The 15,716-nt window shown below is 37.3% G+C and overlaps 1 protein-coding gene across 1 annotated transcript in view; it reads left to right on the top strand.

Annotated features, from left to right (window-relative positions):
• LOC127970423 (protein kinase C epsilon type) overlaps window positions 1-15,716 on the top strand; it is an 87,649-nt gene that overhangs the window by 16,087 nt on the left and 55,846 nt on the right. The window contains exon 2 of the mRNA XM_052573008.1: window positions 8,366-8,429. Coding sequence (XP_052428968.1) covers window positions 8,366-8,429 — 64 coding nt within the window. The remainder of the gene's footprint in view (window positions 1-8,365; window positions 8,430-15,716) is intronic.

Raw genomic sequence — 15,716 nt, 5'->3', positions numbered from 1 at the left:
GGCTGAAATTTAACAAGAGCAGCAGCAACAACAGCGGCTCTATGTGGTATGTACTGAAACTGTATATATATTTGCTGAGCGGTTTTGGAAAATGATTAAGTTCCACTTAGTCGTTTTTTTTTTTTTTTTTTTTTTTTAAGCTGTACATGTGGAAAGTGCAGTTTGATGACAACATCGCATGTTGTTTACTTGATGTGCTTACGCGCCGATAGCTAAGTTAACAACAGAGATATTTGAAGCAGTTTTAATCACCGCCTGCGGTTCCAACACACGATCGTGACCCTTTTTCAATTGGGACTGCATCATCCTTAAGAAATAAACGATATGCAAATCCAGCGTCAAACTGGGCCTTGTTTGTAAAACAAGCATCTTCGAAATGCAGGGAACAAACAAAAACACTTGCACAACTCCGCTGATGCTCTGTAAAAATAAACTCCATCCACTGGTCCCTTAATGCTGTTTCACTTTAGGTAATCTGTGCAGGGTTGTCTTGCCCTGGCAACCAAAAACACACTTCTTTTGTGACATTTCGCGACGCTCTCGCTCTGATCAGTGAAGTCTGTTGTGCTCTCAGTGCTCTGCTATACAGGAGCGTGCGCTCTTCCGGCAGACGTGCCCTCAGGACCCATATAAGGAAATTCCGCTCCATCTAACGTCACACAGACCCATACTCGAAAAAAAACTTTCCGAAACTTGTGACAAACCGGAAGGAGTATTTTTGGAACAGAAATACTCCTTCAAACGTACAACTTAATTTTTGAAACTTTGTCCATGTTTAGCATGGGAATCCAACTCTTCAACAGTGTAAAAAACTCAGTATGCATGAAATAGCATTTCACCCCCCCCCCCTTTAAACAATGTAATATTAGTTATTTATTATTTGCAAATAATGTTCTGTTACAATTCTTGGCTAATTAGGATGGATTCATATTTATTACTTTCTTTCGTGCAGTATTTATTTAGTTTATTTTGTTTTCTACAGTTTGCAGACAGCATATACAGACGATCAGACGGATCAGACTGGCACAACTGCAACTGAACAATCTTTGTGGGCACCTGTACAAATTTCAGTGTCCATCTGTTAGCTATAGTGCACAGATTTGAGGACGGCCCAGTGGAAATAGACATTTCTCAATGCTCATTAGCAAATATGAGGATTTTTGAAAGTGGTACAGGAAAGAAAACCCATCAACACAGCACTTATGCTGCCTTCGCATCCTCTTGGGAAAATCTCACTTTTGTGATGTGCTTTCAAGCGATTTTGTTTGGAATAAAATGAATCAGTTGGGCAATGACATATTCACTTATACCGACAAAAACAGAAAGCTTTTGTAGCCTTAATGCAACATAATGAAGAGAAAATGATGTGCATTAGGTGTGTAATCAATGCTTTATCTGGGTGTTTTATCATTTTCGCACTGCTACACAAGTATTCAGAAAATATTAGTAGTTTTGTCATACAAGCTTTTCATTAACCTTCTAAATTTTGTATGTAAGCTATTTAGATCTTCTTAATCAACAGTACATTTATATACATTTATTCCCTGAGCAGAATAACTTGGAAAGTCAACAGTCCCAGACTCGGTGTTCATGTTCGTTCATTTCATAATTAGTATTATTCATGTTTTGACAGCATTAAACGTGTTTATTACTCAAAAGAAATACAAATATTGCAGCTGTCTTTATGTTCAATCATTAAAGGTCCTGAAACAAACACTGTGGAAGTTTAGTTGCCGTGTAAATACATTTCGTATTTAGAGATTTGAAAATGAAAATATTTAGTTATCGCAGAGATATTATTCCTTTCTGTCCAGGTTTATGTGTGTACGGTACGGTTGAGGGATCTGGTGTGCATCACCCTTCACATGAACACACACTCCGCGAGCGGCTAAACACACTGTCATCCGAGAGATAAAACACAACATGGGCCTGTGTTCTGCCCAGACAGCTGTCCTCGCTCACCTGCGCTTTCTTTCTCTCTTCTCATCTGACATGTTCTTATTTTGCCAGTTCTTCCCTCACGTCATGTCTACACAACAGTGTAGTTTGTTCGTTTGCAAAAATGAATAATTTGAATGTGCTTCCTGTCTTTCACTAGTCATTAAAAAAGATAGTCGTGCCCCAAAACCATTGAGCCAATTTTGCTGTGGTATACATTTACAGTTTCTATATATATATATACTTAATCTTTTAGAGTGATTTTTTTTAATATGCAGGGAAGAGAGCAGGTCATGTACACGGTCAGAGGTTGAGTGTCTAGGGTCGAGGCCAAAGTGACCATTTCTCTCTCTGTCTCAATGATTGACAGAGATAAAATAAACGTCCTCTTTTTTTCCTATTTTGACCATTATCCACACACATGTACAGACGCACAAACAGAGTACTGTAATCACTTTTAGTGTACTTCAAATCTAAAAAAAAACTACATAAAAAATTAGTACAATAAAAAAAAAATGTATATATATATATATATATATATATATATATATATATATATATATATATATATATATATATATATATATATATATATAGTACCTGCAGGCTTAATATAAGGTCCAGTTCTTACTATTAAAAACCACGAACTAATACTTTTGCCTCAATAAACAACTAATTTGATGCTTATTAATAGTTAGTAAGGCAGTTGTTACAGTTAGTTATTAGGAAGGATTAGAGATGTAGAATATGGTCATGCAGAATACGTGCTTTATAAGTATTAAAAACAGCTGATATGTTATTAATAGGCAGGCTAGTAAGCAACTAGTGAGAACCGGTTCCTTTACTATGTCTTATGTTTTCAGTGATGAAGAGACAGCATACAATTTCCAGATACTAACTTTCCCAGAAGAAAGTTTAATTGCCCGGATAATGCTTTTTCTGTTTTTCCTGTAACCTTTGTTCTCTAATTGTTCCATTTGAAGTTTCAGATTTTTACCGTTGAGGAAAATGTTATTACTCAAATGTGAAACTGTCTGTCTTGGATGTTTCTGCTAAAATTGTCAAACGTGAAATAAAATTGGGCAATTGTTGGCATACATCAGTAAAGCGCTACATAACTGGGGTCATTTCAGAATATTAGAAATGGGCTAAAACAAAAAGAGGTAACCTCCAGTCAATAAAGCAAGGAGATAATTTTAAATTATTTTATAGATACACTTCTTTATTGGCATATGTGGTTCTGTGAAGAACCTTTAACATACAAGGAACCTTTTCATTGCACAAAAGTCTGTCTTGGATCTCAAAATGTCCACGCTTGCTTCTTATTTATGAGCAAGCCTGTAATTCTTTGACCTGCAGATGTCCCATTTACTCAGACCGATATAAATGCAAATATTTACTCTTGAGTACATGCGTGCACATAGGCACATATGTGCAAAAACGTCCACACATTATTTCCAGACTTAAACATTCATTTATCTCCTTTGTTGCTGTAGCCAGAGCTGCTATATTTGGCGTGTTGTCACACCTGGAAGAGTGAGAACATTCAGAGATCATTCTTGAGCGTGACATCACAGGAAGTGGGGGGAAGGGAGAAGGTCACAAGGTTATTCAGGATAACAAACATGTCATTATAGAAAGCATTCGACAGCCGATCCGTATTGCATAGCGACTCGTCTCTCCCACAGGCCCTCAGCGGGAAAACACTTCATTTCATCTTCTTGAAGTCTAGAAAAAAACACACCTGTGCTCTCAGAGCCTGTGTCTGTTCGAATGTTTAGTATTAAATGTAAATGTGTTCAAATAAAGCAGTTTGAGTGTCTTGACCCCAGATTAGTAAATCAGTGCGTGAATGTTCTGACTGGAAAGCTTCCAGTGTGGATTTGAGGAAATCCTAATGCATTCATCCTCCATCATGCAGGGAGTGAATAAACCCCACAGCAGCCCCAGGGCTTACAAAGACACAGTATGCTTGAAAACGTTCAGTTTGATTTGAATATTCATCAATTCTGCAAACAGCTTTGGGTGGTTGATATGAAATACTTCTGGTAAACTGAAATGACCTGCGGTGTGACATTTATATACTCGTAGGCAGAGGGTGAACCAACTCCAGGGTAAGACTAAAAGCTATTAAATACAAACATCATCTTTTAGGGAAGAACCAGACATGGGTGTCATGTAAAATATGTTTTAATGGGACTAAATTTGTATTTAATGTAATTACAATTTAATTAAAACATTCCCACGGTTATTCAAATGGCAATTTAGTGGCATTTTCCCCCAAGACCCCGTGACCAGCCTTAAGACCCGTTCACACCAATCACCATAACGATAAAGATAACGATAAAGATATAGTTCTCAATATTAAATAACAGCAGAGTCCACACCACAGCTATAACGATAAAGGCACAGAGAAACGATATCGTTGGAATCACTTTCAGAACGATTTTTTTTTTCTGATGAACGATAAAAACATTGCCAACCAATCAGAATCAGTCCTGCTGTAATGAGCTCGAGGATTTAAAGTAGCAGACACGCGTCCGCTTAGAATACACAAACAAAATCGTTCGCTGGTGTGGACGCTAATATCGTTATCTTTATAGTTATCGTTCTTGGTGTGAATGGGCCTTTAAACATGCTCCGCCTATGTACTATACTCCTTTTAAAAGTACTTTAAGCAGTTTGATGATTGGAGTTTAATGTAAAGTCAGTTTTATGTTCTCGTACTGTATGAAATCAGAAACCAAAGAATTTAATGTTTGTACGTTTAATTCATTTGTCACAACACAGAATTACTCAAAATAGTAGTTAAGACAGACTATTAAAAATGCAGAAAATACAGATATTTAGTTCTGTTTGGAAGTAACTACATTATTCAGAATCTTGTAAAAAAAAAAAAAAAAAAAAGCTCATGAATCATATACTCTCATACCAAAGTAGAGTAAAAGGACTGATTGATAGATTTATTGTATGACTGATTCATTCCTTCATTCATTCATTCATTCAGTGAACAGGCACAAATTACTTACAAATAGGGCTTGGTAATTTAGCAACCTTTTATTATCAAAAAAAAAAAATATATATAAAATAAATAAAAAAATCATATAAAATAACTAACCAAATAAAAAGTAGTTTACTCAGAAATGGCTAAGGTTTTTTTTTTTTTTTTTTTTTTTGTGGTTTGCATAAAAAATTAAGTACAGTACAATTTATTTAAAATCATCAAGGAATATTTTATTTTTTATTTATATGCATCAGTATAGCAGTGCAGTCATAAACAGCTATCTTTAGTTGCATATTCTTTACTAAGATGTGATTGTTTTTGAGGGACTTTTCACTCAAGGAGTAGGTGCTAATAGGCTGGCACAGATGCACTTTATGATGAAAGAAAAGTTAATAAATGAAATTAAGAAATTTGTAAAGAAATGAATTTGTTTTATTTAGCAAGGATGAATTAGATTACTCTAAAGTGACACTGTTACAAAATGTTTATATTTCATATAAATCTAAATAAATCCTATAAATCAAATAAATTCTTTGAACTTTCTGTGAATCAAAGAATCCTTGAAAAGAATGGTTTTGACAATATATTAAGGAGCATTTTAAACATTGATAATAAATAGAAATGTTTTTTGAGCAGCAAATCATCATATTAGAATGATTTCTGAAAGATCATGTGACACTGAAGACTGGAGTAATGATGCTGAAAATTCAGCTTGCACTTTTTGTAAATTGTTTAAATATTTAAAATTGTTGCACAGTATTACTGTGTTTACTGTATTGTGATCAAATAAATGCAGCCTTGGTGAGAATTAGAAACTAACAAAAATGAACAACCCCAGACTTTTGATTTCTGTATTATGTACTATTTCTGAAGTATTCAGCTTAATAACTAACTTAGTGTTTTGTCTCATGAAATCTGATTTCCATGACAGTTTCTAGTGAATATGTGAGAATCTCAGCCATTGCAATTAACCGAACCTTGATACTGGCACTTTTGGTTTGGGTGTGTGAATTTTGCGTGTGTAAGAATGAGTGGGCTTGCAAGCGGGTTTGTTTTTTTTTGCACTGGTGCATCCTGTGTAAAACCTGTGTTGACTGCACTAACGTGATACGACTCGTCTCTAACCCGACTCCCACACACATCCTTACTGTCTCTCTCTCTCTTTACTCTCATAGCATGTACAAATCTCTCCACTCATCCCCACATCCTCCCTCCATTTCCTGCTTTAATCTGGTTTTGATGGAACAGCCGTTATGCTGTCATTAGCTGCTGAGAGGAGAACTGGGCCTAATATCAGTCATTTCAGCCTCAGCACAAGCCTCACAGGGCTCATGTTCACATTGAGACTGTGCTGTTTCCTCTGCTGGTGCCACATACTCAGCATTTATTCGGCTAATCTTGACCATGTGTGCTTGTTTATTTCCATAAGTAAGGCTTCCACAGGTGGTGCACAAACCTAAAAAAGCAGGAAAGCACACACACTTATTTAGTCAATGTGAATGTGAAGTATGCACGAGAGTGTCTTTTTCTTTCTTTTTTTTTTTTTTTTTTGAGGGGACAGTAGCTTAAATATGCATATACATGCATACATATATACACTTCAAATCAAGGTTTTTTAGATTAAAAAGATTTTTAATGTTTTTAAAGAAAGTCTTTTCTGCTCGCCAAGTCTGCATTTATTTGATCCAAAGTACAGCAAAAACAATAAATTGTGAAATATTTTTACTGTTTCAAATAACTGTTTTCTATTTGAATATATTTTATATTGAATTTTTAGCATTATTACCCCAGTCACATGATCCTTCAGAAATTATTCCGATTTGCTGCTCAGATATATTTAATATTATTATTATTATTTAGAAAACAGCTGAGTAGACACATTTATCTGAGATAGAAATCTTTTGTAACATTTAAATGTCTTTATTATCACTTTTGATCATAAAGACAAATCAGCGTATTAGAATGATTATTTGAAGCATCATGTGACACTGAAGACTGGAGTAATGATGCTGAAAATTTAGCATGAATTACAGCTTTGACATTTTGACAATATATTCTTTGATAATATATTCTTTTGTTCCACTGGAAAATGTCAAACGGTTTTGAGCTTAACTTGAGGGTGGCAAATGATGACTGAATCTTTAGTAAAAAAAAAACAAAAACAAAAAAAAAAACAATTTTCTTAGACAAGAAACAAATAAATAAAATACTTGATTGAAGTAAATTATTATTTTTTTAAATTATTTATTTATTTATATTTTATTTTCTTGCAAAGTGCAACTTTGCTCAGTAGGCATGTGAAATATTGAAATATTAATCAGATTATCTATAATGCATTTAAACACCAGAATGTTAGCCAGAACTAATGTTTTGGTGAAATATATTTATGTACAACATATATACAACTTTATCAAGCACCATACAATTACTAATATTTTAGCCACTGTTTCTTTTTCTGTCAGTTTTACAAATCATTATTCAAAAACATATTTTCAATGTAAATATAAATTATCATACAAAAGGCATATCTAATAATAATAACAATAAAAAACAATGTATTTAATTTAATGCTCATTACTGCTTTTTCATAGAATTGTAGAAAGCATGCATTAACTTGACTTTAAAAAAGGTTGCATTAAGAGCATTAAAGGGATACTCCACCATGTATTCATATTAAACTATGTTTTTCCCTTAACTAAGACGAGTTGATACATACCTCTCTCATCTCAGTGCGTGCACTCAATCGCTTTGGCGCGCGGTGACACTTTGAAAGCACTTAGCTTAGCCTATTCATTCAATATGGGCCAAGCAGAGAAGCTACCAAACACCTCCACGTTTTCCCTATTTAAATACAGTTACTCGCGTAGTGTAACTCGACCTAGGACAGTAGCACAAAACAAAACGTTGCGCTTTTCTAAGCATGTAAAATGGATAACTATATTGTGTGGCGGAATACCATGGCAAGTGCTTGTAAGCACTTCGTCTTGGCGCAGTAATATCTTCACAAGAGGGAGCGGGGGCCGGTGAGAGGATTTTTCACGAGTGAAGATATTACTGCGCCAAGACGAAGTGCTTACAAGCACTTGCCATGGTATTCCATGTGTTACCGTCCTAGGTCGAGTTACACTACGCGAGTAACTGTATTTAAATAGGGAAAACGTGGAGGTGTTTGGTAGTTTCTCTGCTTGGCCCATATTGAATGAATGGGCTAAGCTAAGTGCTTTCAAAGTGTCACCGCGCCAAAGCGATTGAGTGCACACACTGAGACTAGAGAGGTATGTATCAACTCGTCTTAGGTAAGGGAAAAACATAGTTTAATATGAAAACACGGTGGAGTATCCCTTTAAGTACCTAAGCCAGTCAAGATTTTTAAGAATGTTCCCTTGCTCTGTTGCTAAAACTTTTGTTCGATGGTCCTTACAGATAGACTTGGAGCCAGAGGGAAAGGTTTATGTCATTATCGACTTGTCTGGATCATCCAGTGAAGGTAAGACAGTCTTGTTAACTTTGTGTGATCACATTACATGTCATTTAAAGATTGCATAAATCATGGCCCTTTGTAACCATTATACTCTATATAAGATTTCTCCGAAATACAGATGTCTTGGGCCGCCTAATACAGTAAATACTCAGTTGATGTTTGAAATAAAAAGTTTTTATTGGTGACAGACACAATGAACACTCAATGCTAACATTGCTGTAGTTCTGCTACCATATGGCATTACGTGAAATGCAGACAGACTTTGCAAGTCTCTGCAGCTGCTCTTTCTGGAAGTCATAAGAAGAGCTGCAACTTTCTGATCTTGATGTTGCCTCCAGTGTAGCTGTATACCGTATATTGATAAAAACGCCACTGTGGAGTACGATCATCGGACCCAGATCCTGCGTGTCCTTATTCCACCTAGATAACCTCCCAGAAGTGCCTCTCTCATTGACACTCCCTATGGCCCAACTCCCATCAGACCCCTGCCTTTCCTGGATACACATCAGAGATGGTCCAGTTCAAGAGCTCCTTCATCCTCTCGGCTCAATTCCTGCTCCTGGAGGCAGATCATATGATCACTTGTCTCTCGTGCTGATCTAGATGCTGCATATCAAACATCTCCTTGTTTCTACACAGATGTTATGTCTACACCATCAGTGGTGGAATGGCGCAGTTTGCAAAACGATTAGCCAGGAATTTCTCAAGGAGTATACTATACCTCCGAAAAGTGAGAAGAAATTATAATATATTGGGATGGAATATGTTGCGTTTTGGATAGTGGTTTTGGAAGCCCACCAAGCATCTTAGCTATCTTAGTGTGAGGAGGCTTAATAATAAATCTGAAGAGATTCATTGGTGTCAGTGGCAGTAGCTGCGGTGCTATGTGAGTGCCACAATATATTATCCAAGTTAACACTGCCGAGTTTGTGCTTGCTTAGAATTCAGTGTCAAGACGCAATACTGCGTCAAAACCAGTCTGAATTTTACCTGCTTAGACCCGCCTTCCCAGCTAACAGTGAATGTTTTTTAAAGTTAAATAAATGTTAGGACATAACTTTCATTGAGTGAAAAGTTCTGAGATCAGCCTTCTTAGAACATCCTTATGTTATTTTTACGCGATGAACATTCTAAGAATGCCTACAGCATTTTTATAACCTAAACTGTTACCTGGGTCAGCCCTAGTATCAAAGTAAGTGCAGTGTACTGTAAATGCTTTTTATCCACCTCTGAGCTGTTCAGAAAGACTTCTGTGCCATTTTTATAGTGTAAATTTGGCAGTGGTTAAAAAATTCCCTTAATTTTTTTAATGGCATTAGATTAGCTACTACTCACACTGTGAAACCAACAGGAAAAAACAATAGTGCAGTGAAAATCCACACACTCACACACACACACACACACACACACACACACACACACACACACACACACACACACACACACACACAAAACATTATGTAATATGGATGTTCATTACTGAAGAGTTTAATTTGTCAGAATACACAGCTTTTTTCAATGCCTTCTAAAGGAGAAACATAATTTGACTACATTGGTGAAGTAAAATCAAAACATTGGTGTAAAAACAACTTGCCTATCACTGGTATTCTGATGATACCCAGATTTATCTAGCTTTATCTCCAAATGACTACAGCCCCATTGACTCCCTCTGCCAATGTATTGGTGAAATAGTTGGATGCCAGAACTTTCTTCAGTTAAACAAGTAGAAAAAAACTAAGGTTATTGCATCTGGAAACAAAGATGAAGTTTTAAAGGTGAATGCATACCTTGACTCTAGGGGTCTAACAACTAAAAATCAAGTCAGGAATCTTTGTGTGATTCTGGAGACAGGCCTTAGTTTCAGTAATCATGTCAAAGCAGTAACTAAATCAGCATACTATCATCTAAAAAAAACATTGCAAGAATTAGATGTTTTGTTTCCAGCCAAGACTTGGAGAAACTTGTTCATGCCTTTATCACCAGCAGGGTTGACTATTGTCTACTGCAGCTCATCCAGAACACTGCTGCCAGGATTCTGACTAGAACCAGAAAATCTGATCATATCACACCAGTCCTCAGGTCCTCACACTGGCTTCCAGTTACATTTAGGATTGATTTAAAGTACTTTTACTCATTTATAAATCACTCAATGACCTAGGACCGAAATATATTGCAGATATGTTCACTGAATATAAACCTAACAGAGCACTCACATCATTAGGATCGAGTCTGTTAGAAATACCAAGGGTTCACACAAAACAAGGGGAGTCCGCCTTTGGTTACTATGCCGCCCGCAGTTGGAATCAGCTTCCAGAAGAGATCAGATGTGCTAAAACACTAGTTACATTTAAATCTAGACACAAAACTCATCTGTTTAGCTGTGCATTTATTGAATGAACACTATGCGAAATCCGAACCGATTACATTGTATTTTACGTATTCACTGTATTTTATGTAAAATCATTTTCTATTTTTAACTGTTTTAAATTCATTCCATTTTTGGATTATTTTACTTTCTTTTATGTTAAGCACTTTAAATTACCATTGTGTATGAAATGTGCTATATAAATAAACTTATCTTGCCTTGCCTTGCCAATGGCTAACAGGCTCATGCTAACTAGCTAAACCAGCCTGCAACAAACAGAAACTCACTCAAAGCTGGTCTTATAAGAAAGGTGAACAAGCTTTTTGACATTTTGGTGGAACTCATTGTAAAAACCTAAAGTATACTTTGAATTGTATGTGTTTGTGTACAGTTCAATGGATTAGAATAGAGCTGAAACAACGAATCGATTTAATCGATTAAAATCGATTATTAAAATAGTTGTCAACTAATTTAGTAATCGATTCGTCGCTAAATAAATTTTATTTGCCATAAGCGGCTCATTTCGTGCATATTTCAAATCTGCGGTGACCAAAGTGTGGCAGTAATGAGCCACCGGAGGTTTTACTCAGCCAGTACAGCAGGTGAAATAGCGAATAGCCAATAGCTGGCCTCGTTTTATGTCACGTGCTTCCCGAACAGCGTCTCTGCAGCATTCAGCGGGAAGTGGGAGTACTTTACTTTGAGCCTTCAAAATGAAGAGTAACCTGTAAACTCTGCACTACTGAACTGTTTAAGGGGCCGTTCACATATCGTGTCTTTTGCGTGCTCAAGTTCGTTATTTCCTATGTAGGCGCGCAGTATGCACTCTCATAATGGAAGCGACGCGGTCGCGACACGCACGCGGTACGATGCGCCCGTTTTTCCAGGCGCGTCCACACCGCATCCATTTATCCTTTGCTGAAATTTCCGGGTCTTCATGGAAAGGGCACGTCATGGAGAGAGCACGTCATGGTTGCTTAGCAAAGGCAGACGCCTCAGGGGCGCTTCTGCCCGAGCGCTTTGGAAAGAAGGAGAAAGCGGCGCGACTAGCGTTTTCCACGCGTTTTTAGGTGCGATATGTGAACGGCCCCTAAGAATTTTATTTGTGCAGATTCTCCAGTACAAGGTTGTTTGCAAATGTTTAGTCGTAAAAGCTGATAACATTGCTTTTAACAGTTAACATTTAAAGCTTTACAAACATGTTATGTTATCAGTTTGTCGTTTACCAGTTCATAATTCAGACTTGCAGCCTAATTATGACTGAATGAGAGAGGTAAATGTTTGAGTATATTTAAAATGCACTTCTTTTCTAAGTATTCACTGCTCTTTTTCACACAGCAGGTTTTTTGTGTGTGTCCCAATTTTTTTTTCTGGACAACCTTCTGATGGATTTTACTTTAAATTGTGAGTTCCATTCAGGTTTCATGCCATTGGCACTTTTTTTCGAAGGATTGTTTACAATTGGTTAAAATCTCTTAAAAATCTATGCTGAATGATAAAGACCCTTTATTAATAATTTACTTGGGGAAAAAATGGAAAAAGCTAAAATATAAGTACATAAACCGATTAATCGATTAATCGTAAAAATAATCGACAGATTAATCGATTATCAAAATAATCGTTAGTTGCAGCCCTAGATTAGAATTGAGAGCTACTGTAAATGCAATGCAACTCTGCATTAGCTGCAACTTTTCAGGAACAGGTCAGGAAGTTAGCGTTGGGTTTCTGTGTCACACTGTCACTGTTTCAGATGGTTTTAATTGGACACTCACTCATTTCACTCTCAGTACTGAGAAACAGTCTACATGATGATAGTTCATTGTGTTTAATCACCGTTTGCATCAGGAAGTGAATACTTAACATTTCCTTTGCATGAAAATTGGATGACTCATGAAAGAGTGGCAGAGAAGATGAGCTTATCAGCAGCTGCAAAACTGCAGTTAATTTTTCTGAGTCTGGTCTGATGTTATAGATATTGATTATAAGCCACAACAAATATTAAAGAAAAAACAGTCAGTGCATTTTCCCATTGCATCTGAACGTCATGGTTAATAGGCCTTTGAAGTGTGTTGTGCATCATGAGTTTTTCAGATGCTATTCTGCTGTCTGTTTTCCAGTGCTGTTTGCAAGTGTAAATCTGATCTGTGTATGCGTCAGCTCCAAATTGGCACTGGTTCTTCTGATCAAATGGGCAGGCGGCTTTGGCTGATTTTGGGTTTTGAGCCTAATGGTTTGAATTGATTTGAAATGACTAGTCCCAAGGCATCCATCATGCTCAGCAGTACTGAAGTGAATAAAAGGTCAAACTGTGGGTCTAGTGCATGGGTTTTTATAGCAGAGGAACCTGGGAGTCTGGCGCTCACATCAGAAACCCACAGGCTTGTAGATTTCGCCAAATATTACTGCACTTCCAGACCTGTTACACTTTGCAATAAAGGGTTCATGACATGGATATAAAAAAATAAATTAAAAAAAAATACTCTGTTACTAACATAATCTCGGTTCCCTGAGAAACTCGATGAGTACTGCATCTTGCTAAGACGCTATGAGAAAAAGCCTTTTTTCTCCTGAACTGAAGCCTTCTTTTCAATCACGCAGTAAAAAAAAAAAAAAAAAAAAAAAAAAACGAACAAACTGACAAAGCATGCCATAGCCTGCCAGATTGGGAGGGGCATCTGGCTATATAAGTGGCCGTTCACCACAAGTAGACCAGAACCTACAGGTTATATGACCTTGTGAATGTGGAAAGCGAGGCCCAGTTGGCCACCTCACAGATATCCGCAATAGACAGACCGCTGGACCATGCCCAAAACTAGGCAATGCCTCTGGTGGAATGAGCCACTACTCTGATGGGACATTGAAAGCCCAAGGAAGAGTATGCTAACAAGAAAGCATCCATCTATAGAGTGATTGCTTCATAACCGGATGCCCTTTGTTGTGGTTACCGAAGTTGACAAATAATTATTCCGACTGTCTATAAGAGGCGGAATGCTCAATATAAATCCTCAGAGCTCTGACAGGGCAGAGCAGAGATAACTCTCTGTCCTCTTTTGAAAGAGGAAGCACAGAGAGCATAATGACCTGTGCTCTGAATGGAGTGGAGTGTACTTTTGATACACAACCATGCCTTGGTGATGGAGAGCACATACAGGTCCCCTGTTCACTTTACTGATGCTAGTGCCATAAACAGAGCAGTCTTCAGCAAAAGTAACCGAATGTTGGTAAACTGTAGCGGTCCCTTCAAGGCCCTCAGCACAATGGTCAGATCCCATGAAGGGATGGTTAGGGGATGAGGCGGATTCAGTCTCCTGGCACCCCTTAGAAGCGTATAACCGCGCTGTCTATGCCCACAAATTGGCCTGCAATAGGGGCATGAGAGGCCGCTATAGCTGCCACATAGAGTTTGGATGGGGAGCATCTCGTATCCAGCAGCTCTTGCAGGAATGAAAACATCTCTGACAGATCAGAAGTATGAGGCTCTTTTGCAGCAGTTTAGGCACCAAGCGGGAAAAAATAGACCACTTTAGGACATAGAGACATCTTGTAGACAGGGCTCTAGCATCCGAAGTTGTGTTTAAGACTCGCTTTGGGAGGCTTAAAACTCCTGTCAAGTGGCCAGAGGTGTAGTGCCCACAGATTGGGTCGAAGTTGCCATATTGTCCCGTTCGCACGAGAGAGGAGATCTCGTCTCAATGGAATGGGTCAAGTGTCCATTACCAACAGCTGAGTCAGCTCTGATAGGACAGCTGGTTCATCCAGAAGATGGGCCACCAGGGGAACCTTGTGTTTTTGTTTCCTAATTCACCTGATCATCTGTGGGATCAGGGCTATCGGGGGAAATGCATAAAGAAGGAGGATGGGCCAGTCATGGGCCAATCCATCCTTGGACTCTTTCAGAATCGCCGGATGGTGGCAGCTGAAAAGGGAGCTTTGGCAGGCTTTATCGCCATAGCCTCATGCAACTCCACTGCCAAGCCATTGCTTAATTTTTTATACACTGCACGAACAAATAGCTGTGCAGTTTCACTGTGTTATTTAAAAAAAATCTTCAGTTAAGGAGAAAAAAGGCTTTTTCGCATTGCGTCTTATCAAGATGCAGTGCAAGTAAAGTATCGACAGGGAATCACATAGAATGTTTAATTTATTAACAAAACGAATAGACATACACCATGCTACAGGCCTAATATAAAAAAAAGAATATCTTACACAAAATTCGAATTAATTATAAAACATTCAAACATGATTAGCAAACATGTTGTAACCAAATAAATTAGGAATGTCATAAGAAAATAATTTTAGAAAAACGGCAAAAGCCAAAAGACCTTCCAAAGTCTAAAATATTTTTAAAGCAGGCAATTTTGTATTCCATTTCTAGACTAAATCTTTCACTAAATTCTTGTCTTTCTCACTTCACTAGTCAGCTCGACTCTCCGCACGTGAGAAATAAAATCCGACTCTTGCCGCTGATCTGAGATGCGACTCTTGTTCGGCACAAAAGTAAAAAAAAGAAAAAGATCATACTTTATGATAAAAATCAAATACATTTTTCTGGCATTTATTTTATTTTTGCTGTATTGAATATGTTCAGAACCGTAACACCACTGAAACATATCGAACTGGACTGAACCGTGAATTTTGTGAATCGTTACACACAAATTATGTCACCATAATAGTATGAATGTACTGTAAGTGCACCATCAAATTTTTTTCTTGTATACTTTTTACTTGTACTGATTGACTTGATTAGCTAGCATATGTGTTGTATGATGCTTCAAAAATGTTTCTTTTTCTTTTTTCTTTGCCTTTATAGTGGAAGTTAAAGGTAACCAAGGTTGACATGTCTGTGTAAGACATCTAGCTCTGTAGCCAAAAATTAGCCCCAATACTTAAAATATACAGTCACTGTTTTTCCATACATGCAATTATAA

Source organism: Carassius gibelio, chromosome B13, assembly GCF_023724105.1.
Source record: "Carassius gibelio isolate Cgi1373 ecotype wild population from Czech Republic chromosome B13, carGib1.2-hapl.c, whole genome shotgun sequence".
Taxonomy (NCBI): domain Eukaryota; kingdom Metazoa; phylum Chordata; class Actinopteri; order Cypriniformes; family Cyprinidae; genus Carassius; species Carassius gibelio.
Note: the sequence above shows the minus strand (reverse complement) of the source record. Positions and strands in the feature narration are given on the sequence as shown.